This window comes from Felis catus, chromosome A3 (assembly GCF_018350175.1).
Source record: "Felis catus isolate Fca126 chromosome A3, F.catus_Fca126_mat1.0, whole genome shotgun sequence".
Classification (NCBI taxonomy): Eukaryota; Metazoa; Chordata; class Mammalia; order Carnivora; family Felidae; genus Felis; species Felis catus.
This window is the reverse complement of record NC_058370.1, coordinates 42,714,596-42,741,352: the sequence shown is the minus strand read 5'-3', so window position 1 is coordinate 42,741,352 and position 26,757 is coordinate 42,714,596. Positions and strand designations below refer to the sequence as shown.

General features: G+C 45.0%; 1 protein-coding gene across 1 annotated transcript in view; it reads right to left on the bottom strand.

The window, feature by feature from the left end:
- Positions 1 to 26,757, bottom strand: part of PCSK2 (proprotein convertase subtilisin/kexin type 2) — a 275,158-nt gene that overhangs the window by 15,030 nt on the left and 233,371 nt on the right. Inside the window, exons 9-10 of the mRNA XM_003983799.6 lie at positions 7,122 to 7,337; positions 4,785 to 4,885 (exon numbers count right to left, since the gene is read on the bottom strand). Coding sequence (XP_003983848.2) covers positions 4,785 to 4,885; positions 7,122 to 7,337 — 317 coding nt within the window. The remainder of the gene's footprint in view (positions 1 to 4,784; positions 4,886 to 7,121; positions 7,338 to 26,757) is intronic.

Sequence of the window (26,757 nt, the reverse complement as noted above, 5' to 3'; positions counted from 1 at the left end):
TTCTCATGGAGTCCATGAGAAATAGAACGCATCAGAATAAAGATCTTCTCACTTCTAGAATAAACCAGATAGACCATACTCTTATGTAACGGAGTTTGTGACACTGTTTGGCCAGCCATTTATGCATAACTGAGAGGTAAAACTAAGTCCCTCATGATTCCCCCTTCTGAACACTTTCAGAATTGACAGAATACACTGTTGTGCAAAACAGTATTTCTTCCATCTGCTTTAAGCTTTATTCCTACCATGGTAGCTCAAGAATTGTAGGCTATGCTTATCAAATAATAAAAAATAGTAAATTTACAGATGCTCTACAATATAAAGGTCACTGTGAACAGTGTAATAGGACAAATAACATGAAAAATATTTTATATAATGGTTGGGAAAATAAGGCACAGGTATATGGAAAGGTCCTGCACAATGAAGTGATTCTATGAAGGTTCACTGAGTGTATACCAGCTCTAGGCCCTGTGATAGTTGTGGGCATGTCGTAGGAAGCTCCCTGTTCTCTCAGAGGCTACAGCCCAGCGGGAAAGACTGATAACTCAGTCTTTAAAAAGGGAGGGCTGCCATGATGGAGGAGCTCTCAATACCAAGAAAACCAACAGCGGAGCCGATGTGTTATCCCATCTAGAGGGCTTCAGACTCTGGTCCTCAAGTCTCCTGCATCAGAATCACGTGGGGACTAGTGTCAGATGTAGATTCCTGCCTCAGTGCCCTTTCTATATTTTTAAGGTAAGACAACAGAGATCCAGAGGTGGTAAATGATTGCCCATGTAGATACCGGGAGACTGGAGGACATAGCTATTGTCTCCCTCATATCTACCCTCCCCGTTCCTTTTTAAGAAAACCTCAATTTTATTCAGAACAGCAACGTTACCAGCTACAAAGCTATAGTTCCCAGCCTCCTTTGCAGTCTGGGGTGGTCATGTGACAGTTCTGGCCAATGAGAAATAAGCAAAAGCCACTGGGTGAGGCTTTTCAGAAAAAACTTTAGACGAGGCTGACTCCGATGGTGGGTATCTTTTGTCCCTTTGCTCGCCCAGTTTTTTCTATCTGAAATATCAGCGTGATGGCTGGAGCTCCAGCAGCATCTGGAGAACATGAAAGTGGAAGAGTAGAAATCTAGGAAGAGCTGGATTCCCCACATCCCAGGGGCACCCTCAAAGTAGCCCTGGGCTCCTTACCTCTGTTTCATCTTTCACATGGCAGAAAAATAAAACCCTGTCTCAGTTTAACTACTGTCATTGGGATTTTCTGTTTCCCATCTTGACCCAGTCAGAGGCAGAGTCCAGATGGTCACCTGGCAAACAACAGTATATCCTGATTCATAGGTTCATGGAGCCCTTGCTTCACTGCATGCCCAGGCCACAGAGCTTCCACAGGCTGGCTACTTACAGAGTCCCTGGAACAGCGCTTGAAAAGACAAATCCCTGGGCCATCCATAACCCCAGAGACTTGTATTTGGTGACTCTTGGTTGAGATGTGGGAATCTATTGTTTTCAAAATTCCATCCAGTGCTCAACGTTACCAGTTATCAGGGAAATGCAAATTAGAAGTAGAGTACAATTCTACTGAACAGTCATAAGAATGGCTAAAGTGTGGAAGGCTGGCAATACCAAGTGTTGGCAAGGATGTGGGGCCACCGTTATCTCATACTGCCTGAGCGAGCGTCAATGGCTATTTGGAAAAACTTTGAGAAACTGTTTGGGGGTATCTACTAGCACAGCACATATGTATATCCCGTGACTCAGCATTTTGAGTGCCTGGTATGCACCCAACAGAAATGCATTCATACGTTCACCGAAAGAATGAATATGTAAGAATATTCACAGCAATATGACTCATAATAGCCCCCACCTGGGAACAACCCAAGTATTCATTTATGCAGTGGGGTAATTAACAATGAGGATGAATGACCCATAACCACACACGACAGTATGGAGGAATCTCTCAGACATACTATGAAGCAAAAGAGCATATACTGGTACTTAGGTAATCGTCTGTTTCTTGATCTGGATGCTGGTTAACAGGGGTCTGTTAGCTTTGTAAGAAGTCACTGAGCTGTATCTAATATTTGTGCACTTTTCTCTGTGTCTCTTATGCTTCGATTAAGAGTTTACATGAAAAAAAAATCCATCTTCTGGAAGGTCAGTTTTGGAAACTTTAGTCAATATGTGGGCCATGTTACACAGATGGTTCCATCAAGCCAAAAAATTACCTCTCTATGACCTACCCCTCAAACCCAGCTCAGCCTTCTCGAGCCACACAGAAAGCCCTGGGTCATGGAGAGAATGCAAAATATTTCTAACTGGCAGTCACCCCCCGCCCAAAGAAATCATTTGGAGTTTTTTCTACTGTTGGTCACACTGGGAAATGTGAACAATATTCCCTGTGACTCAAGAAGCCATTTTCAAGCATATTGGCAAAAAAGTACATAATTCAAGTAATGACTGGGCAGGACAGAGGAATAATGGCTTCCCTTTTTTCCCCTGGAGTCCTGGGGGGTAGTTGTTCCCCTTTCATGGGTCCTGATGGGCATACATTTACGTAGGATAATTTGTTTATTGCATGCAAACTGCTTTGGAAAAGCTTTCTTATCGGACCTCTGGGTGGTAAACAGCCCTTGACTGCTGTCGACACAACTGGGGGTCACCAAGGTCCCCCAGTTGTCTCATCTCACAATAAAGAGAGATGAGTTGCAGGAACTGTTCATGGAGGGGCTTTCCCAGCTCCTCCCCCTGGATGATCTCCTGGGGCTATTTTGTTCTGACCAGTGGTTTTAACTGCTGGCTACTGGAGCTGCTTTGCCGACAGGTGCAGAAAGCCAGAGGAGCCTTGGAGATTCCCTCCCAGGCATGGCTCTCAGCCAGTGACTGGCCACCACCAGGACATGGCAGGCCAGCATCCTTGCCCTGAGGGAGAACATACTCTGAGGCATAATTTACACGCCAGAGCTCCCCATGGGATCAGGCTGAGGCCGAAACTTCTGAAATTGCATCCTTACTTGGATTCTTCCTCATCCTCAACCTGCTTCCTCTACTTTATCCTGGTTTCTCCCGAGAGCCCTTTCTGAATAAATTGCTTGCCACCAACTTCTGTCTCAGGGTGTGGACCCAACCTCAGGCAGTTGGTGTTCTCGGGAATATTAGGACTAGCTCCTAGGATGGGCTTGAACCACCACTGGCAAGGATCACTTTTTTCCTCTTTATGGCAACAGAGATTTAAAACCATTGCTCGAAAACAAACTGTGCCCAGGTGGTGATGCCTTTTCTGTAAGGCTATCTGCAAGGGTGTTAAAGAATGGCGAATGATTGGTGCACAGCCCATGAACCCGCTTAGAGATCCAGCAGCCTTGTTCCATTATGTTGATGTATTTAGGTTGTCCTTCTGTGTGCACAGAGGCCTGGGCAACTGACTCTTTGCTTGCCAAAATGCAAGGCGACTTTGAGTCAAGTTCTGTCCTCTTAGATGGAAAGGGTGACCAGAAACCCCTTCTCTGTTTTGGAGCACCCCCGCTCCCTGTTCTCTTCAAGGCTCAGTGGCAGCCAGCAGGCTCCCACTGTTTGTCTGCTCCCGCCTGGAGTGAGCAAAGCCAGCTCAGACACCGGGGCCTGACAGGCCTTGAGATAAACAGTTTCATCTTCAGGAAATGCACATACGAAGCAAGTCTTGGTTTCTGCGCTTCATAGGAACACGTCAATCTGTGTCTCCTGGAATCCTAAAATTTCCACCTGATTTTTGCTAGAAGAATCAGAGTTTGGCCTGATCCAATGAAAGGAGTCACTCCCAGTTGGGGGCCTTATCTGTAAAAGGAGGGCAATTATGCCTTTTCTGCTTAAAGACAGAGTGTTGGACTAGATAATCTTTCAAAGTCCTTTCCTATCCAGGAATCAACGCTTACCTTCTTTGCAAGTCAGAAAGCACGCTGTATATATGGAGAGAGACGAGGAGGGCTGCCTGGGGATTGACGCTAGAAGCTCTGGTTGCCTAGCAACGACTGACAAGGATGGGAACTCAACGCCCCTTCCCCAGGGACCTGAATCCAACCTCTCACAAGTTGCTGGTGCTGCATTCTTGAACAACTCCCCACAGCCTGGGCATCTGCAATCACACCACACGGGTGATGCCTGAGACCACATGTTTGGCTCTCAGAGTAGTGGGTGGGTAGGAAACTCTGTTGGGGATCAAATCCAAGTGTGTCCAGCAACAGCAATATGCGGCCTCTCCGTGGGATGGTGAGAAAAGAGAAGATAATCTCCTCCTACCTGTAGCTCGGAAGGTTTCTTAGTAAAGCCGATTTCCTGGTCTACATTGTGTGATTCTGCCCACCTCGTCTCAGTGTTAAAAGTGAATTCGCCTTATAAGCTAATGAATCTTCACTGCGGGCATCCTGATTACCACACGTTCTGAAATGCTTTGCTAGATACTAGTTTGGCAATAGTTTTCTTTCATTTAGCTGATGGTATTATGGAAGTAAAACAGTCAAAGGATCCAGATGGTTTTCACAAAGAAGTATCTACCTGCCCCTACTTGGTATCTGAGTAAGCAGCTGATATGCACTAGGGAGTGTCGGGGTATTGTGCTTTCCTAAGGATGTTATTTGTGGAATGTGTGTGTATGTGTGTATCACTTAGGGCCCGTGGTTCATTCAGAAATGTCCATCACAGTCCATTGGCCCTGACTCTTCAACACTCTCACACCCACTTTTGCCTCCATAGATACTTGGTATTGGGTAGAAAGACAAATGTTAGTCCACCCTTGGCCCCGAGACGGAAACATACTTAGCCTCTAAAGCCAGTGCAAACACTCCAGCTGCCTCGGGGGCAGCCGCGGATGTCCCAGAATGCCTCAGAGTGCAGTTGCCATACAAATCTGTGGTTGCCTGGAAGGGAAGATATTCAATCATGAGTGAATAAGTCACGCTAGTTTGAACCCCAAAATAATATGAGGCAGAGGGTTGTCTATTTCTTTTATTTAAGTTCTACCTTGTTCCGAAGAAGATTAAGCTGAAGGTAAGGATAAGCTAGCATCCATCTATCTATCTATCTTGCCATACCTTTTATTTAAGCTTCCTAGTAGCCCATGCAAAAAGGGACAACCCGTGCCAGTCCGAGTGCTCACAAGATAAAAAGAAGTCAGTTGTTCAGAGAGGCATATTTGCAGTTATTCCAGAGACTAGAGAGACATTTGTTTCCTGGGTCCTGACAGGAAAATCTATAGGTGAAAAGTTGACAAGTCAATACTACCTCCAAGTCAGTGCAACCATGAGTATCGTTGCCCTGGGATCAGTTGGGAAAACCCAAGCTCACAGTGTCATTTGTCCCCCTTCAGAAAGGAAAGGGTGGCATTTCCAAAGAGAGAGGAATAAACGCGCTGGGCTAAAGTTTGCCTAGAAGGACAGGCCAGTAAAAAGAAGATGTTTCTCTAGATCCCATGAGGAGATGCTGGGACACATGGAGCCAGGATAACGGATGTGTGAGAAATCACTTCCAGAATTCTTAAGTGGGGAGACGGATCCATCAGGTTTTAAAGGACTTACATGAAGAAGAAAAAAACTGCTCATTTTCAATGAGCCAGGGTGAAAGCCAGGGGGTTCATTAAGATCATGTATACACCACAGGACTTCTCCTTCCTCTGTTTGTCTGTAGGATCCTCAGAAAGGCCTATTAGCTTGAAGTACAAAGTGTCAGGGGAGTTTAAAGGCATCTATTGGGGGAAAGTTACAATATTCAGAGTGAACTCAAGGCCCTTCCCGGGCCCAAGAAGAAAGAGAGTCATAGACAAGGTTGAGGACAAAGTGACACCATTGGGGTAGGGAGGGACACCTTCTGGGGGGGGGAGCGGAGGAGTGAAGCATCACAAGCAGAACAGGATTGGGGCCTCCCTCACTTCCTTTCTGCTCTGCTCTTCTCCCTTTCTGCCCATATAGCTCTCCTAGGATAGGAGAGGCTGAAGCCTTCTTCTGCTTGGGAGGAGCGGGCATACTTGCTGGTTCCCCAAGACCAAGGGGGAGCTCAGGAGGGCTCAAGGAAGGAGGCAGGTAAGGTCTGTGTCCCTTCCATAAAGGGATCTCTTGGCTCCCAGGGGAGGTGAGGTGGGTGGCCAGTCAAAGTGGAGCTCAGCAGAACTACTGAATCACCAACCAAATTCTGGGCTTGGGGGTCTGAGGAAAGGCTGATATGTGAGTGAAATACCCAGAGAGAGGAAGAGATCCAAAAAGGCTCATTATGCTCTACCGATTAGATTTTAAAGGGATTTGGAAAATTCACCATGTTACCTAGCTGCCCAGGAAGGAAGGACTGCTCAGAAAAGTGCAATAAGTAATCTAACTCTGGGATGCTTAATCTTTTTTTTCTCTCAATTATGGACATCTTTTAAAATAGAATGAAAACTATTGCTCTTGCCTTGAGAAAACACGTGTGTGCCCAATTTTGGAGGGCTTATGGACCTACTATTTTTTAATTACTGTAATAAACGGATGGGCTCTTGGCTCAGATGGTGTGATGCCTCAGTTCTTTTCTTTTCTTTTCTTTTCTTTTTTTTTAAGAGAGGGGGACAGAGAGAGCGCGAGAGTGCTCGCGAGTGGGGAAGAAGGGCAGAGGCAGACAGAGAATCCTAAGCAGGTTCCACGCTCAAGGCAGAGTCTGCCCCTGGACTCTCTCCCACATCCCTGGAATCATGACCTGAGCCGAAATCAAGAGTCAAGGCTCCAGGGACTGAGCCCCCCAGGTGCCCCGATGCTCTAGTTCTTAATATTAGTTCTCCTTATAAGTGGTGTGCTGCGGCAACTTTTTGATCATCAGAGTTTGTCATTATTTGTAAGGCAAAACAATAAACAAGAAAGACAACCTATGGAAAATATGCTGGAAAGGAAGCACAGTTCTTGCTTCCGACTTGCACACCGTATGGCTCTACCTTGATAACAAAGCATTATCTGCCCTGAAAGACAACGGATCTCTAGAGCCTCGACAGGTGGGCTGACTCTTTGAGGGTAGGAGGGGAGATCCCCTTCTTCCCATGAAGTCACACAGTGGTGACGCATGACGTCACTCTGTACCTGACGTCCCATAGCGGCTGTGCACTTCACCGCCTCACCGAGGGCCCGGGGCTGCACTCACCACGCCGGCCTCAGGGTTCCTCTTCCTCCCGTTGCTGAAGGTGGAGGCCAAGGTGGAGGAGCAGCTCTCGTCGTACAGGGCGGTTCTGCCGTCGTTGATGGCCGAGTTGATGGAGATGGTCCACATGCTGGAGGCGTAGCCATCACAGTTACAGTCGTCGTAGCTGCCGCCGTCCCCGGAGGCCCACACGTAGATGCTGCCTTTGCCGCCTCGACCCTGGGGGGGGGGGCACAGGGAGGGAGGCCACCAGATCCCACGCGCCCCGCGGAGGAGGAGGTGGTGCGGGCTGCGGGGAGGAGGGGGCGGGGCCCCGGCCCGGGGAGGAGGGGGCGAGGCCCCGGCCCGGGGAGGAGGGGGCGGGGCCCCGGCCCGGGGAGGAGGGGGCGGGGCCCCGGCCCGGGGAGGAGCTGGTCAGCCTGGGCGAGCCAGGTTTCCTTGGCATCTGTGAGCGGCTCTGTGTGCCTGGAAAACCACTCTCCTGACCACAGGGCGCTGTGAGAATGCTCCTTCTTGTGTCCGAAGGATCCAATACAAAAAGTTACCTGACTTTAGTGTTTGAGCTTGGGGGTAACACGGTAAGAAAAGCTGGAAGAATCGCCTTAAAATTTACAAGAAAATTGCTTTTAAAAAGCTAGAAAGGTAGTACGCCCTCATGGTAAGAAATCAAAGTATATGAAAAGAAAAAGGAAAGAAAAACCCTCCTACAGGTCATCATTATCACCCAATTCTTGTTCCTCCTTTCAGACTTTTTTTTCAGCAAAAATGTAAATGTACATTTATATTTATCCTTAGCTCTATAAGATATAAAAGATATTTATATATCTCTGATTTTCTAGTTATATATTTTACATATACATTTACATATATACGTAGATATTTTAAGTTTAAAATACACATTTTACTCCAACATATATAAATCTTGCATATCAAATATGTGTGTGTGTGCCTGCATGTGTGCACGCTTGTGTGTGTGTGTGTGTGTGTGTGTGTGTGTGTGTGTGTGTATTTACCTGGTTGGATCATACTAAAATTCTTTTAAACACAATATTATATGACATTTTACCTGTGTAAGGGAACACCAAATATAGGAAGAAAGTTTTATATGAACAAAAATAACTTTAAACACATAATAATATGCACAATGGTTATTACTATGTGCTGATTAGTTATAAACAGCAAGCTTAGCTATAAATCCTTACAGTTCATACTGCTCTTCTGTTCAACCACATTCTTATTTGCCTGTCCTTTTCTTTTCCTGTTCTTTGTCTTCTAGGAGTATTCTCTCTCTCTCCACAACCCAGGAGTGCCCATCCCCTCTGGCTTCCTATGTTCTGACTCTGGGGGCAGTAGGGCTGGGGGTACTCTGTTTCCCTGCAGGCTAGGTGGGCAGGGCAGATCAGCCATGCAGTGTGGGAGGTAAGGGCAGGTGTACAGCCTCCGCCCCTACCCCCCACCCCCTTCCTTCATGGCTTGGCCCAGGGCAGCTCAGTAACCCCCCAGGATCAGAAGATATAGATGTTATGACAGAGAAAGTCTGTCCCTGCTTGGCCATCAGGGGTCTATGGTCCTGACTCAGGGGCTTAAGGGCAGAGATGCCAGAAGGCAGAGAGACAACCGGATTACCTCCAAGGTCTCTCTGCCTTCTGGCAATGAGAAAAGACATTTTGATTGCTTCTAACAGGACTTGGAGTTAATTAGCCTGTGATTGACTGAGTCGATACATCAACAAAGATTTATTCAGCCACCAGCTGAGAACGGTCACAGTGTCTTGGAAAATCTATACTGGAAAACTCCACCGAAGTCAGTTAACTGCTCTCAGAAACCAGGACAGACGGGCAAGTGTATCATCCCTACAGCTGGTGCAGGGGATCACATGCTCAGACAGCCTCAGATTTGGGCTCAATGTCAAGAAATGGCACCCAATGAAATTGAGACAGCTGTGGATCAGGGTAAACGGGTGAAGCCCACCAAACATGGAACTTTCCTCTGATCCAGTCCACAGATGGGCTGCTGGTGAGACAAAGCAACCTTTGCTAAAAGGTAATCGGTGCTAGAAGCATTGTCACTGTGTTGTAGGGTTTTGGGAGACGATTGTGACTCTAATTTTTCAGGCTTCTCTGTATTCATGCCTCCTCTGCAATATGACTTTGCAGTCTTGCCCACCAAAAGGAGAGGTGTACTTCCCACCCCTTGAATCTGGCTGGCTTCCTGTCTTTGCTTTGTCCAAGAGAAAGTGGTGGAAAGTCAGGCTGTGTCAGTGCCCAGCATAGGTCTCAAGAATCCCTCAATTCTCTTGCACCATGGAACAAACCTGAGTTGGTCTGCTGGTTGATGACAGATTTAGCCCAGATTACCATCCCAGCTGACAAGCCCACAAGTGGCAGACATAGGAGGGAGGCTACTCCAGACCAGCCGGTCTGTAGTTCACCTTCTAGCTGACCACAGATGCATGAGTGAGTCCAGCTGGCATGAGCCGAGGCTGGCCCAGATCAGCAGAACAACCCGGCTGACCTGCAGACCCATGAGCAGGACTTAAATGGTGGTTGTTTTAAACTACTGAGTTTGGGGGCAGTGTGTTATGTGGCCGGGCCCACTGATGCACAGAGCACAACTGTCAGCCTGTTTCTGAGGAGTAAGCAGCAAACATTAGTTTTGTATTGGACTGTAAGACTTGCCCACAAGACTTGCCACTGTGATTCCTAGCAATAGTAAGCCTTGTTTTTTTCTAAGATGTGGTGTGTGTGTGTGTGTGTGTGTGTGTGTGTGTGTGTTTATATGATATAATAATAGTTACATCTAATGATTGGGTATCAGGACCAAATAGTCCCCAAGTAGTCTGGGGACAGATACATGGGAAAAGGGCACCTATAAGAGAGCTGAGACCTGGTTATGGAATGGGTCTGTTGCTGGCACACCTTACTTTCCTGTTAATTGATGCCCCAAGATCTAGTTCTGCCCCCAGCTGCTCCTGAAAGGGAGCTGGGCAGAAACAGACCGAACAACTGTGACCCATATTCCAACAATAAGCTGTTGCGGAATACAATGAAAGAAACTAAGATGATAATCAGAAGAAGCACTACTATGGCACTTAACTGTATGCCAGGGACTTTCCTAAGGACTTTACATATTAACCTATTGAATTTGATGTGAAGCACCATTTATACTAACCACAGGAAGGGTAAAATACTTAGAAAGAAACCCAAGAAACTAAGAAAAAAAAAAGAGCTAAGTACTAAATAAGACTTTGAAGGCTTTGAAGACTATGGAGGGACACATGAAGATTTGACCCAATAGAAAGACACATCAACACATAATGATCTTGGACAGAAAGAAAGCATTGCAGAGATGTCGATTTTCCCCAAGTTAACTTATAAATTTAGCATCCCAATCAATACACTGTATCAGTCAAGGTTCAGTCAGGCAAATAATGCTGTACGTAGTTCAACAGAAGGAATTTTATCCAGAGACTCCATGGTAAAGGAGAACCAAAGACCAGATGGGGTTGGGAGGCTCACCTAGAGACTTGGATGAGATGGGTCAGCAGTCTGCACTGCAGGAGAGAGCTGCACTGCAGGAGGGAGGGTGGGCTCTCTGCTGGGGCTCTCCTACCCTTCGTCAGTAGCACATGCTCATATAGTAGACCGGCCGTCAGACTCGCCCCAACCCTTTACATTGGAATTCCCTTCTCCACCTCCACTTCCCCTCCTATAGGACTTTTTCTTTTCTTTTAAGAAGGCAAGTGCATTTATAATTTTTTTTTTAATGTTTTTTGTTTATTCTTGAGAGAGACAGAGCATGAGTAAGGGAAGGGCAGAGTGAGAGTGGGACACAGAATCCGAAGCAAGCTCCAGGCTCTGAGCTGTCAGCACAGAGCCTGACGTGGGGCTCGAACTCACGAGCTGTGAGATCATGACCTGAGCCGAAGTCAGACGCTCAACCCACTGAGCCACCCAGGCGCCCCATAGTGTTTATTTATTTTTGACAGAGAGAGAGAGAGAGAGAGAGACAGAGCATGAGTGGGGGAGGGGCTGAGAAAGAGGGAGACACAGAATCCAAAGCAGGCTCCAGCCCGACGCGGGGCTTCAACTCACAGACCGCGAGATCATGACCTGAGCCAAAGTCAGACACTCAACCCACTGAGCCACCCAGGCGCCCCTGAACACATCATCATCAAATAGTGAAAATTTTACTTCTTCCTTTCCAATTTGCATGCTTTTTGTTTTTTTGTCTTACCTAACTGCTGTAGCTAGGACTTCCAGTACTATATTGGGTAGGAGTGAGCAGAGTAGGCAACCTGGTCTTGTTCCTGATCTCAGAGGAAATCCTTTCAACTTTTCTCCATTGAGTATAATGTTAGCTGTGCGTTTATTGTATCTGGCCTTTATTATGTTGAGCTATGTTTTTTCCACATCTAATCTATCAAGGATTTATATCATGAAAGGATGCTGTATTTTGTTAAATGCTTTTTCAGTATCTATTGAGATGATCATGTGGCTTTTATCTTTCATTTTATTGATATGGTTGAGTTACATTTATTGGTTTGCATATGTCAAACCATCCTTGTATCCCAAGGATAAATCCCATTTGGTCGTGGTGTATAATCCTTTCAACATATTCTTGACTTCAATTTGCTAGTATTTTGTTGTGAATTTTTGCATCTATATCCATCAGGGATATTGGTCTATAGTTTTCTTTCCTTGTGGTATCCTTATCTGGTTTTGCTACCAAAGTAGTGCTGGCTTCATAGAATGAGTTTGGAGGTGTTCCCTCTTCTCAATATTCTGGAAGACTTTAAGGAGGGCTGATGCTAATTCTTCCTTAGAAGTTTGGTAGAATTCACCAGCAAAGCCATCTGGACCTAGAGATTTCTGATTTCTGTGTTATTTTTTAACTGACTCAATCCCTTGATTTGTTATTGATATGTTCAGATTTTCTATTCCTTCCTGATTCAGTCTGGGTATATTGTTGCTAAAATGTATCCATTTGTTCCAGGTTATGTAATTTGTTAGTATATAATTATTCATAGTGGTTTCTTAAAATTCTCTATTTCTGTAGTATCGGTTGCCATGTCTTGTTTTCCTTCTAATTTTGAGTCTTTTTTTTTTTTCTTAGTCTAGCCAAAGAATTAGTCTCGCTGTCAAACGTGTTTATCTTTTCAAGGAACAGGTTTTTAGTTTTGCTGATCCTTTCTACTGTTCTTCTGGTCTTTATTTCGTTTATTTTTGCTCTGATTTTTATTATTTCTTTCTTCGGCGATCTTTGGACTTGACTAGTTCCTCTTTTTCTAGTTCCTTGAGGTGTAAAATTAGGTTGTTTGGGATTTTTCTTATTTCTTAATATATGTGTTTATTGCTATAAACCTTCCTCTTAGAACTGCTTTTGCTGCATCCTACAAAATTGGGTATATTGTATTTTCATTTTAATATGTTTCAAGATAATTTGTTTCTATTTTTAATTTTTTGAAAATGTTTATTTATTATTTTATTGTTTTTGACAGAGACAGAATGCGAGTGGGTTAGGGGCAGAGAGAGAGGGAGACACAGAATCGGAAGCAGGCTCCAGGCTCCGAGCTGTCGGCACAGAGCCCGACAGGGGGCTCGAACTCACGAGCTGTGAGATCACGACCTGAGCCAAAGTCGGACGCTCAACCAACTGAGCCACCCAGGCGCCCCAATTTGTTTCCATTTTGATTTCTTCTTTGACCCATTGGTTGTTTAGAAGTGTGCTGGTTAGTTTCCGCATATTTGAAGATCTACTCACTTTCCTCTTGTTGAAACTTCTAATTTCCTGCCATTTGTGGTCAGAGAAGATAGCTGAAATTGATTTCAATCTTTTTCAATTTGCTAAGATTGGTTTTGTGGCCTGTCATATGATCTATCTTGGAGAATGTTCACAGGCACTTGAGAAGAATGTATGCTGTTGGTGGATGGAACATTCTATATGTGTCTGATAGGTCCATTTATTTTAGTGTGTTTCAATTCCATTGTTTCCTTGTTGATTTTCTGTCTGCACAATCTCTCCTTTGCTGATGGTGGGATAGTGAAGTCCCCTCCTGTTATTGTATTGTATATTTCTCCCTGAAGATTTGTTAGTATTTGCTTAATATATTTCAGTGCTCAGATGTTGGGAGTGTATATGTTTATAGTTGTTATGTCTTCTTGACGTACAGAGGCTCCCCAATTTATGATGGTTTGACTTAGAATTTTTTTACTTTATGATGGTACAAAAATCATACTCATTCAGTAGACACGATGTGCTGAATTTTGAGTTTTTAATCTCTTCCTGATCTAGTGATATGCCGTACTCTGTCATGATGGTGGGAGGCAGCAGGAAGCTTCAGTCTACTCACCCACGTGATCATGAGGGCAAGCAATTGGTATACATGCAACCGTTCTGTACCCACATAATCATTTTGTTCTTCACTTTCAGTACAGCGTTCAATAAATTACCTGAGGTATTCAACTCTGTATTATAAAATAGGCTTTGTATTAGATGGTCTTGCCCAACTGTAGGCTAAACTAAGTGTTGCTAGCACATTTAAGGTAGGCTAAGCTGTCATGTTTGGTAGGTTAGGTGCATGAAATGCATTTTCAACTTATATTTTCAACTTTTGATCGGTTTATCAGGATGTAACTCTAGTGGAAGAAGATCGGTGTTGACCCTCTTATCATTATATAATGACCTGCTTGGTCTCTTGTTGCCGATTTTGGGCTTGAAGTCCATTTTGTCTGACGTGAGTATGGCTACACCTGCTTTCTTTTGGCTACCATTTCTTGGAGTATCATCCTCTGTCCCTTCACTTTGAGTCTATGTGTTTGGAGCTGGGAAGAGTCTCCTGAAGGCAGCATGCAGTCGGGTCTTTGTTTCAATTCATTCAGACACTCTGTTCCTTTTGATTGGTAAGTTCAATCCATTTATATTTAAGGTGATTATTGATATATGAGGACTTACTATTGCCATTTTATCTTTTGTGTTCTGATTGTTTTGTACCTCCATTGTCTTGTCTTTTTCTCTTTCTTTCTTTCTTTTGTTTGATTTTTAGGTTGGTGGTTTTTTATGACATTTTGCTCAGTCCTCCTCTGCTTTTTATTGTATTTTATTTTTTTAAACTTTTTCTCAAATGTTTATTTATTTTTGAGAGAGAGAGGGAGGGAGGGAGGGAGGGGGAGAGAGAGAGGAAAACACAATCTGAAGCTGGCACCAGACTCTGAGCTGTCAGCACAGATCCTGACGTGGGGCTTGAACTCACAAACTGGGAGATCATGACCTGAGCCGAAGTCGGAAGCTTAACTGACTGAGCCACCCATGTGCTCCCTCCCCCCCTTTTTAGATGTTTTGGTTTTGCTCTAGATTTTTGTTTTGTGGTTCCCGTGAGATTTGTATAAAATGTCTTATAAATAAAATAATCCTTTTTCTGTTGATAGCAACTTATCTTCATTTGCCTCTACAGGTTCTGGCATTTTCCTCCTCCCTTTTTATACTTTTGTTATGACAAATTGTCTCTTTTTATGCTGGGAGTTCGTTTCCAAATTGTAGTAGCTATATTTATTTTTAATGCCTTTTTCTTTAAAGCTTTATGTTACATTTAACATCCTATTGTAAGAGAGGGTTATAATTTTATGATTTTATCTATCACCTCTGTAAAAATCTGGGGTATTTTTGTCTTTTCATTTTAGGCAGAAGAGCTCCCTTCAACATTTTTTGTAAGGCAGGTCTGGTGGTGGTGAACTCCATCAGCTTTTGTTTGTTTTTCTCCTTCGTATCTGAAGGGTCACTTTGCTGAATAAAGTATTCTTGGCCGGAAATCTGAATTAGGACATTCACTCTCTCCTGGCCTATAGTTTCTGTTGAAGAAATCTACTGATAATCTAATGGGGTTTTCTTTGTAGGTTATGTTCTCTTCTCCCCGCCCCCCCCCCCCCCAGCTGCCTTTAAGAATCCTTCTTTATGGTCAATTTTTGACAGCCTTGTTATAATGTGTCTTAAAGAGGATCTTTCAGCATTGAGATACTAAGGTGACTAATTAGCTTTGTGGACTTGTATGTCTAGTTCTCTCCTTAGGTTTGGGAAGTTCTCAGCTATTACTTCTTTAAATAACCCTTCTGTCCCCTTCTCCTTCTGGTATATCCATAATTCTTTTGTTGGTTCCCCTGAGGGAGTCTGATAGCTCTCGTACGGTTTCTTCACTTCTTAAAAATCTTAGTTCTCTCTCTGTTATTACCTGAATTATTTCTAGATTCCTATCTTCTGGCTTGCCTGTTCTTTCTTCCCTCCCATTTGCTCTGTTTCCAATACTTTGTAATGTGTTCTTCGTTTCCTCTGTTGAGTTCTTTAGTTTCAGTATTTGAGTCTTTTTGGCAAAGCACTCCTTCTGTTCATTAATTTCATTCCTCAGTTCATTAAATTGACTTTCTGAGTTTTCTTCTAGCTTGCTGACTTTCTTCATAACCAGCTATTTTGAATTCTCTATCAGTTAGATCCTAATTTTCTGTGACTTGGAGATTGGTTGCTGGAGAACTGTCTGCCATTTGCTTTGGGTGATACCATCTTACTGTGATTTTTCATGGTGTTTGATGAGATGAGCCTCTGCTGACACATTTGAAGTAATGGATGCCTTTCTTATTTTGGTAGAGTTCTATTGACTTTGATTTTAACAGTTCAACGGGTTGGGAATTAAAGACCTTTCTTTTATTTTCCAGCAGGTGGCGATATAGTGTAATTTTTTCCCCTCTTACCGAAACTGCTTTACGGCTGTATTTGGGAGCACACACTTTCCACCCACCACCTGCTCTTCTGGAGGGGTCACTGAGGCTGTCATAGTTACCCGTGCACTAGCGTCTCACCAGTGCTGAGGTTGCCAGGGTTGCTGGCGCGCGGCTGGGTCTGCTAGGGTCATGGGTACTGCTGCTGCCCAGGGTTGTTGGGGAGACCACGGTCTCGGAGGCCTCTGCCACTGCCAGGGTCACTGGGTTTACAGGCACCACTGCTGCTGTTCCCCTGGTTTTCCTGCCTCCATGAGGTCCAGTCTACCCACCTTCAATGTACAGATGTATGGTTCTCTGTGGAGTCCTGATGTGCTGTTGAGGAACCCCTGTTGGGTGATGGGTGCCCTACTCATTGCAAATTAAAGGGAGAAACAAAAGATTTCTCATGCTGCCATGTGCTGATGTCACTCCCCCCAAATTTCTTAACAGTTCATGCAGATTTTGTTATTTGCTCATAATATAAAAATGTCACAAATCGCTTACCATCTGCTAAGGTCAAGTTCTAGCCAGAGACTGGTGCTATGGCTCTGTGTGCCCCCACCCAGGACATCACCTGTCCCAGGAGGTGGAAATCCACTTCGTCGGTCCCTCCTGCTCACCAATCAGTAGTGACCTGGACGAATGACCAGACCAGGCCCTGGCCCACTGGTATTACCTGCTTGCAGATACTAGGGAGGCAAGCCTGTTACAGGTTGCCTCTTCCTGAACACTCAGTTAGACTAGTTTTTATTTTCCAGTCACTTTGACATCTTAATACAACATTGACATACTTAAAAAAAAGTTATCACATTTTTTATTGCAAAATCATACTCATTGTAGAATAACTGAAATTTAGACTCTGAACAGGAAAATAAAAATCCTTTCTAATTTTCCACGAATAGAAAAAATCCCTGGGGATATTTTGTGGATTCCTGCCAAGTTGATATATAAATGCTAAGTATAAGAACAGGTTTAGGGATAAAATTAGGATCATAAAAGAGATCCACTTTTGTGGCCAGAATGCTTCAAATGTATATTCACTATTATATCAGTAACATTTCCTAATATAATTAAATATTCCTCTACACTGTAATTTTTATTAGTCTTATTAAATAGCCATTCCATAATTTATTTAGTCCTTTATCTAGACATACCTGGAAGGCTGTTTCTAAGTTTTAAAGTTCTGCGATGAACATCATTTTATATGTCTTTGTATTTCTGTTTATTTCCTTAGGCAGAATTTCTAAAAGGGGGAATTTAGGGTAAAAAGGAATGAATGTTGGAAGATTCTTGATCCATATTGCCATATGGTTGCTATTTATAATGCGTATGAGCAATTTATTTGTTTCACCAGCAGTGTGTAAGAATTCCACAATCAGCCCCCATGGTTCAAGATTGAGAATCCTACATTTAAAAAATCTAGTTTTGCCAATTCGGTGGGCAAAAATGGTACCTTGTTGCTTTGAGTTATAAATTTTTCCATGACCACTGAGTTTATCTTCTTGCATTCTCGCTGCTCATTTGTATTGCTGCTTTATGAATAAGGTTAGCAAAGCACCAAGCCATAAAGATAATATCCTTTGCCTATTTTTTCTTTCATATTCTTTTTGATTTGTTAGAGCTTTTCCTATATTAAGGACCTTAGCCAAATTTCTGTCATTTATGTTACATATATATATATTTGCCCAATCTTTTCTTTTATATGTTGCATTTTGACTTACAGAAAATTTCCCCCTATATTGCATAAACCTATTAATTTTTGCAAATACTTATTTTAACTACCGCCTAGAACAATGTATCGATTTGCAAACACTGCCTTTCTGTACTCACAGTTCACTGAACAATTTTACTCAAACTATTCACAAACATCTTTGACATTGTGTTTGTCCTCACTGGATCACTGTTGAGTTGCCTTTCGAGTCACCTAGAAGTTGTTCTGGGCGCATTGTGGTAGTCATTGGTGCTATCTGATAAATGTTTCTAGCTGTCCACAGTTTGGGTCCGTGATGACATCCCTTTGTGGTTGGGTGGGGTCCTGTAAGCCATTTTAATTAATGAGTTTTGAGTGGCAGTGACTGATACATAGTGTCATTTCTAGGCTGAACCATTGACTGGTCAGGGCCAAATGCCGTGGGACACCCTCTTTCCCTCGGCACAGTGACTAGCAATGTTCCAGATGCAAGCTCTGTTCTCTGAGAGACTGTGATAAGCAGAGCTCACTATTGACCATGGTGATGTGTAGCTGAATGAGAAATAAACCTTTGTGGTCTGAAGCTTCTGAGCTTTTGGAGCTATTTGTTACCACAGCATAATGTAGCCTCTCCTTACTGACACAGTTCATCATGTCCCCTTAATTTGGGTTATATCAGATGCACCATTAAAAAAAATCTCTGTGTAATGCAGTCCCTGGAATTTTTATCCCAAGCCACAAGTGGCCATCTGTATAATATTAGAGCAGCTGCTGTTTTCATTTTTCCTAAATTGTGTATTCTTACTTTTGACAACTTATCCACCTACTGAATTGCTTTTTATTTGGGGGGATGAATAAAAACCTTTTAATCTGAAAAATATTAAGCACAACAAAAGTAGAGTGAATAGTATAATGAATCCCCACGGATCCATTGCTGAGCTTTAACAATGACCAGGCTTGCAGACATTTTGAAAGGTTTTATGTAGTAATATTCCTTACTTAGTTTTGGTAAATATTTTCCTTTTGCTTTTACGCTTAGAAAGTCCCTCTCTGCCACGATATCAGTGATTGGATTATATTTCCATGCAGCTGTTTTGTGTGTTCATTATTTGTCACTTCTAGTCTTTTCTGTACTCCGTGTTGAAGGCGGTGGTGAATTCACAAAGGGCTTTAAATGGGGACAGTGGATCCTCCTGTAAGGAGCTACGCTTACGCTTACTTTCAGAAGGCTGCTGGCTTCACCTGTAGGAGAAAGGGGCTGGTCTCAGTTTGTGTTCCTTCATAAAAAGACCCTGAGACCAGGGCCAGGGAGCAGGTAGTTAATCTGGGGGGAGGTGGTCTCAAGAAGCCTAAGTTAGTGGCAGGGGGACAGGAAACAGGGAAGGGAGAAACATCCAACCGAGTGTGAGCTGATGAATAGGTTGTCCCTGTGGGAGCTGGGGTCAACCTCTCTAGAGAGCCCCTGTGACCCTGCCACCAGGACAGTGCAGCTGGGTGGTGGCCCCTGGGGTGTTAAGTCCTCCCAGTCTGGGCTGTGTGCACACTGGGGAGCACACTCCACTGGAGCCTGGCAGGTCCTCACCCAGAGGAGCAGAGAGGCCGGTTGGCTGGTGAGCAGGAAGCCACGGCTGGCTGGAGCTGTGTGCCACAACCAAGTCACCAGGATCACGGCGTCTGCCTCATGTCCCCATCGGGTTCCACGGGAGTTCAAGAGTGTGCTGGTGGTGTCATGATCTCTGGAAAGGCCAACAATGGATGGTATGGTTGCCCTTGGCTTCTAATTAAATCCTTCCCTCAAGGCCATGTTTAATGGCGCCTATTGTTGCCTCTAATTATGACCTATTTTGCCGTGTATCCACTTTGGAAGGAAGACCCCTATGCAATCCTGTCTCATTTCTAGCAGGATCCAAACACACCATGATTAACCTTTCTGATGTCAAGGGGGTTGGTGAAGGGTTTACATTCATGTCAATCCCTTAAGCTGGTTGGTGTTTTCACTGGGTTCAAATAAGTCACCGCCGCCAATAAGGCCACAGGGTGAGTGACCAAGGGTCTTGGTTCTCCTGGGACTGGGAGCTCCTTGGAAGTGGGACTTTCAGTGTTAAAATGGGAAACCAAGATGGTTGACCATCCCACCTATGGCTGGCCAGCACTTAATAAGTTTCACCTAAAACCTGCCAGCCTTTTCTTCCATTTCTCTTGATCACAAATAACGGGGACTGTAAGTGCAACAATCATTTCAGAGAATGGATTGCAGACTCCACACTTTGGCAGCTCCTGCTCAACTGTGAACCTTTGCTTGGTTTCAAAGCATAAATCAGGGCTCATGGAGTGTTCCTGAGAGCTCCTTGGCAGGAGGCATCCATTGCCTGCCAGAGGCCCCAACATTTGCTGCCACTGTGTCAGCCCCACTGCTCTGATTAAGTTTCAGCAGGCTGCACCAGGGCTCTGCCTCGCCAACACCCAATTCATCAACATCTCCCTAGGCAGCCCTCTGCCCCCCTTGCCTGGATGGTTCCTTTCGAGCCACACTCTTGCAAGTGATCTCTCTTTACTGCATTCCAGCCCGAAGATCTGGGATCTGTGCTTGGGTCCTTCGAAATCCCACAGGGATTGATTCCTAAACAATCAGTGCTCTGTCTCATCTGTGCCTCAGAGGGCTTTCTGTAGCCTCGTCTTTAAATATTCCTGTAGCCTTGTCTATTTCTGTAGCCTTGTCTTTAAATATTCCCTCCGGTAGCAATCCTGAACCGTGATTACTAAGAGGTTGGGGTGTAGCCGTCAGAGCCAGCCACAGACTTACCAGGGTTACCCTGGGTAGCTGTGCTTCCTCAAGATGCGGAAAGAAGTTCATGAATCAACTGTCACTTTCCAGGCCCTCTGTGTTGTCGGAATGGCCTTCTGGTTGTCAGGACAGCGTCAGACTCCGTGGTCCCCAACGTCTGGGCTCTGTTACTCCACCAGCCTCTGCAAAGGCTGCGTCTTTCTGACCAGCAAACACATCACCTTACTGGTCCTTTATTATCCAGACAGCGATGACTCCAAGCCTAAGATTAGCTTTTGTCAAACTGCACCCTCGAGATGGCAGCAGATGGCAGTGGGTGTCGGCCCACATCCCTTAGACCTTCCGTGCACTGCAATTTCCGAATGCCAGCACTGCATCGGCATCTCTTTGTAGAAGGGCTTTCTCCCAAGAGGCTGACAGTTGGTGGGCACACCTGCCCCAGGGGGGCCACAAGTACTGTGGCATTTATGTGGATCAGGATTTTCACCTCTGATAGCTTCAGGGTCCACGTGGTTTTCCAGCTTCCTGGTGGGACTGAGCTCAGGGTGTTCACAGTGGTGGCTGGCTCGATGACACACACTTTCCCGGTCCCTTTCTTCCCTGTCACACCTCCCCATTCACTGCTGGGGTTCCCTTTGCCTCCCAAAGCAACTGCTTGAACAATCCTTGTTTCAGCGTCTGCTTTTCTGGGGGCTCCCAAACTAAGAAAAAAGTCAATTATTGGATTATTTCATAATTCAGGGGTCTAGGACTGTCACCTACTTCCCACAGAAGATGTGAAAAATGCTTTTACTATATGGTCAACACGTAGACTAGAAAGGGGAATAAAAAGTTGCCTCCTCTTTTTTCTTGTCTGCTCCTTGCTGCCTCAAGTATTCATTGAGCAAATTTAGGAGATACAAACTCAAATCCCTAAGGAGTCAGGTCGGTGATGTTTACATGGAGAACAAGTGTCAGACAATTGGGAGTGGGGAAGTCTGTGGTAAAGAACACATCCCCAGAAAAGTCTCTCGACTCTTTTTCCTCTTCCTCTATCATTACTATGTTGGTCAAACAAAACCTACCTGCAGGATGCTAACATTCAAAGACAAGCATAAGACCTACCTTTGTCCACTAGGTAATTATCTGACTCCTTTGTTTAGGTGGAGACCATCTTTCAGAGGTGGACTTTCCTTTAGAGTAGACCAGACAACTGAAATAACTGAGAGGAGATCTTTGCTCATGTATCATATACCATCATGCACGAGATTCTACGGTTCTTTCCCCCCAAATTGTCACCCTGAAACAAGGAAAGAACCACTCCCACAGCTTGGGGTTTCGAAAGTCGAATGAGAAATCATGTATTTTTCATTATACTTCACTTTCTAAAATATTTACATGCTGTCATCTGAAGATAAGTCATAACAATTTTTCTCTTAAGTTTTGGAGCAGTTGGCATGCTTTCCAGAACAATCACACTTGAAAGGGCCTTTTTAGTTGCGACAGGGGAGGCTACAGATGGAGGAGAGCGAAATACTCAGACTTAAGATGCGGGGAACAGTTCAGAAGTTGTGGAAAATGACAGGAGCCACTGGGGGATGTGCTGCATTGAATGCCTTGTGCATTTGTAAATTGCGACTGAGGGCGGATGTCACCTACACGTCTCTCTGTCGGCCTTGTGTGTCAAAAAAATGCTTCTCGGTGGAAATCCATGTCTGCTGGACATCTGCCAAGTGTCCCCCAGGGGACTTGCTGTCTGTTACCCAGTCCTGGGCTCGGATGTGTGACCATTTCTCTCCAGCCACACAGTGAACAGTGCGATATGCAAACAAGCTGCTTGTGCGTCTAAGTTTCATCCTAACAACTCCCAAGGGTTGAGGCACTGAAATGGCACTGAAATGGGGCAGCACCATCGCCTCCTACCCCCTCACCCCTCGATCCTGTCGCTAAGCCCCCTCTATAAACTGAACTGTGCTTTTCAAGCATCACGGGCCCTTGTGGCTGTCTCAGATGGGCTGAATGTCAATGGCCTCATGAGAATTTTTGCAGGCTTCTCTTCTGAGGAACGATATTAGAGAATGAAGGAAAGATGACTCTCAAGGTGCCAGATGAGAATGAGTTGTAATGGGATCAACGGTCAGCCATCTTGGCTTTCAAAAAGGGAGTCAGGTGACATCAAGAGTAACTAAAAAAGTGACCATACTGTTTCTGCACTGCTCGAGTCTGGCAAAATCTCTTTTTTTGACTATCCCTTCTAAGACTGAAAGGAGTATGGTTTTCTAGGGCTGCTGTAGGAAAATACCACAAACCGGGTGGTGTAAACCACAGAAATATATTGTCTAGACATTCTGGAGGGTCAAAGTCGAGGCGTTGAGAAGGCTGGTTCCTTCTGAAGGCTGGGAGTGAGAATCTGTCCCATGCCTCTCCCCTAGCTACTGACAAGTTTGGGTGTTCCTTGACTTGGAGAGGCATCACCCTGATCTCTGCCTTCATGTTCTCTTGGCACTCTTCCTGTGCATCTGTGTCCAAAAATATTTAAAAAATCATGTTTTGTATAACATGATTTTTTTAAAATGCTTATTTATTTTTGAGAGACAGACAGAACGTGAGCAGGGGAGGAGCAGAGAAAAAGGAAGGCACAAGACACACAATCTGAGGCAGGCTCCAGGCTCTGAGCTGTCAGCACACAGCCCGACGCGGGGCTCGAACCCACGAACTGTGAGATCATGACCTGAGCCGAAGTCGGATGCTTAACTGACTGAGCCACCCAGGCGCCCCTAAATTACCTTTTTAACACAGACATCAGTCATATCAGATTAGGGGCCCACTCTGCCCCAGAATGAACTCGTTTTAACTAATTACATCTTTCATGGCCCTATTTCCAAATAAGGTCCCTTCTGAGGTATGGGGGGGTTAGGATTTCAATATGTGAGTTTTGACTGGGGGCGGGGAAAATCCAGCCCAATACAGAGAAGAAACATGGTGTTATATTTCTATCGAGACTTCTGGAAGTTTTCAACGGTTTAGAAGAAACTTCTCCATCAGAGGTCTGAAAAGCCAGTGTGGGGGTAGACAGCTGCCACTTGACATTACCGGAATGGAAAAGAAGGGGCTCTGTTAGCAACCTTTTGACTGATCTCTGACCCTTCAGGTTCTAAACCTTTCCAACAGAACCACATTTGCTAGTTTTGGAGCCCACCAGAGAGAGAAGTGTCTCCCCTAATTTGGGATCAAGATTTCCCCTCAGGCATTGGAGGGGAGCAAACGGCAGTTGGAATAGAGCCTGACAGGTTGTGACAAACAAGAATGCTAATGGCGTCATGTCCACGTAGAAGGAGCACATGAACATAAGCCCCAAGCAAGAGGAAAGGTAGATTCAGAGAAGGACACACAGAGCCAGTGAGAGACAGGAACTATAAGCATGGCCAAGACCCACGACCGTGGGGCCCCAGTGGGAATCTCCACACACTCTCGTGGCTGGAGCCCTGCAGCCACGCTGGGTCCAGAACGTCTGTCTGGTCCCAGCCTGTACGAGGTTCTGCCTGAATCCCCCCTCAGTGCCCTTGTCTCTCCTCGTGCATCCCTATAAGAAACCCCTGAAGTTGAGCCACTGGGCCCCTGCTCCTGCAGCTCAGAGACAAACCAGAGCATCTGGCTTGGTAATCAATCCCTTCAACATACCACCCGGATAGGGTTGTGCAGTGTTCCAGAAAACGAGTCACCTCTGCCGCCTTTTCCTAGTCACTGGGGATGTTTTTTTAAGTTTTATTTATTTTGAGAGAGACAGAGACAGCATGAGTGGGGGTGGGGTGGAGAGAGAGAGAGAGGGGTGGGGGAGAGGGAGAGAGAGAATCCCAAGCAGGCTCCATGCTGCCAGCTGTGGAGCCTGATGTGGGGCTCAAACCCATGAACCGTGAGATCATGACCTGAGCTGAAACCCAGAGTTGGAAGCTTAACTGACTGAGCCACCCAGGCACTCCAGCACTGGGGATTTTTTAAAACCACATTATCTTGTGGTCGGATATATTTTCTAGAAGTCAGTTAGAGCAGCACCTCTCAAACTTGAGTGCGACCTTGTTAAAATGCAAATACTCTTTAAAAAAATTAAAAAAAAATTTTTTTTAACATTTATTCATTTTTGAAAGGCAGAGAGAGACAGAGCACAAGTGGGGGAGGGGCAGAGAGGGAGACACAGAAACAGAAGCAGGCTCCAGGCTCCGAGCTATCAGCACAGAGCCCGACGCGGGGCTCGAACTCATGGACCATGAGATCATGACCTGAGCCGAAGTCGGCTGCTTAACCGACTGAGCCACCCAGGCACCCCTAAAAAAATTTTTTTAATGTTTATTTTTTTTTGAGAAAGAGACAGAGACAGAGCATGAGCGGGGGGAGGGACAGAGAGAGACGGAGACACAGAATCTGAAGCAGGCTCCGGCCTCTGAGCTGTCAGCCCAGAGCCTGATGCAGGGCTTGACCCTTGAATAGTGAGATGATGACCTGAGCTGAAGTCCGACGCTTACGGACAGAGCCACCCAGGTGCCTCTAAAATGCAAATTCTGATGTATCAGGTGGGTGGGTGGGGCGGAGCCTCTGTATTTCTCACGAACTTGCAGGTGGGCCAGTGGTCACACTTTGAGCACCACTGATGTGGATTATTTTACCAAAGAAGAAAACGAGGCACAAAGAAGCTAAGGACTAAGCTGAAGTCCTATGGCCAGAAAGGGTTAGGATTGAGATGAGAATTCTGGCCTCCCAGCTCTCAAGCTCAGCTCTCTAACTTGCTCATCCCAGTCCTTAAAAAAGTCCCTGCAGCAGAAGCACACCTCTTGTCATGCAAGCTGGCTGTCTAGTGAAAATGAAGATGGGGACAGGCCAGCAGAAGAGCCCAGGGTTCTGATGATCCAGTGCCCCAGGTGCTTCCCTGGGTGTGGAGCCTGTGACAGCCGTGATCGGGAGAGAAATCACAGATGGAAAGACACAGGGGCCTGGCTGTGTTCCAATAAAACTTTATTTGCAAAGACAGCTAGTGTGTTGGGTCTGGCCTGTGGGCCAAGGTCAGCTGAGCCCCTCTCTAAGGGGCTGCACTTTGTTTGACCTACTGTTTACTATTTAGGGCCCAGACACCGTTGATTTTTGTCCATTGAGATGGTTTAGTCCATTAAGACTAGGAACTGCGGAAGCAAGAAACAATTTGAGGATCCCAAAGTTAAAATTTACACCTTAATTTAATCAAATCAAATTGAACTCATTTAAGCAATTCTTTTACAAATTTTATACTTCATAGTATTCATAGATTTGGATTCCATAGAAATATGAAAAAGGACATGAGAACAAAAGTTAAGGAATGATTTTTGAGGCCATGGTTGGTGAACAGAGGGGAGAAAATGGGATAGGAGAAGACTTAGCCTAAAAAAACCCCACACTGTTAGGCCCAAACTTAGTTCTGAGCTTCCTGGCAGCCAAGGGAAAGAATGAACCTCATTTCTAATGTCTTAGAATGGGTTCACTAGAAGCAGAGCCCAAGGCAGGGACTTGAGCTCACCAGGTGTATTAAGAACATGCACTAAGGGGAAATGTGTCAATGAGGGAGTGAAACAAGATAGGCGAGGTAGGAACCTCAAAACGGTGTGCTCTCAAGCAAAGTCAACCCTTGCTTGGCCTGATTCACTGGGGTCCCTGGAGCATACATTACACCACGGAGTGGTACCTACTGGGGCCAAGTGGTCTGGCCTCTTCTCCCTGAATCAATCATTGGCTGTGGGCTGCCTCCTGAGTGTGTGTGTGGGCATAACCATCTGGATGAAAGCCTCCCGTCAGCTAGGGCAATTCTACAGGGAAGGGGCAGCTGTGTGAGTCATTGTAGCTGGGGGGTTCCCCCTCCCCACCTCACCCCCACCCGATAAAGGGGACGTAGTGGGCACCACTGACGTTCACCACAGGTACAGTTTTCTATAGGACTTTTAATCTTTCAACCATCCAATTTCATTCATGTATTAATTCCACATCTACTTATTGAACAGCTGATCCACTTTGCAAGCACTAGGCCAGTTTCTGAGACTAGCTGGAGAGGAAAAGACCTGTTCTCTGACCTTAGGAAACGTATAGAAAAAGTTGCCTTCACGATTATCAAAAAGGTAAGTGTTGGTGAGGATGTAGAGAAAAGTGAACCCCTGTGCCTTGTTGGTGGGAACGTAAGTTGGTGCAGCCACTATGAAAAACAGTATGGAGGTTCCTCAAAACATTAAAAACAGAACTACCATATGATTCAGCAGCCCCACTTCTGGGATAATCTGAAGGAAATGATAGTACTATTTTTTAAAAAATTTATTTAAGTAGACTCCATGCCCAGTGTGGAGCCCAAAGTGGGGCTGGAACTCATGACCCTAAGCTCAAGCCCTGAGCTGAGCTCAAGAGTCAGATGCTTCAACGACTGAGCCA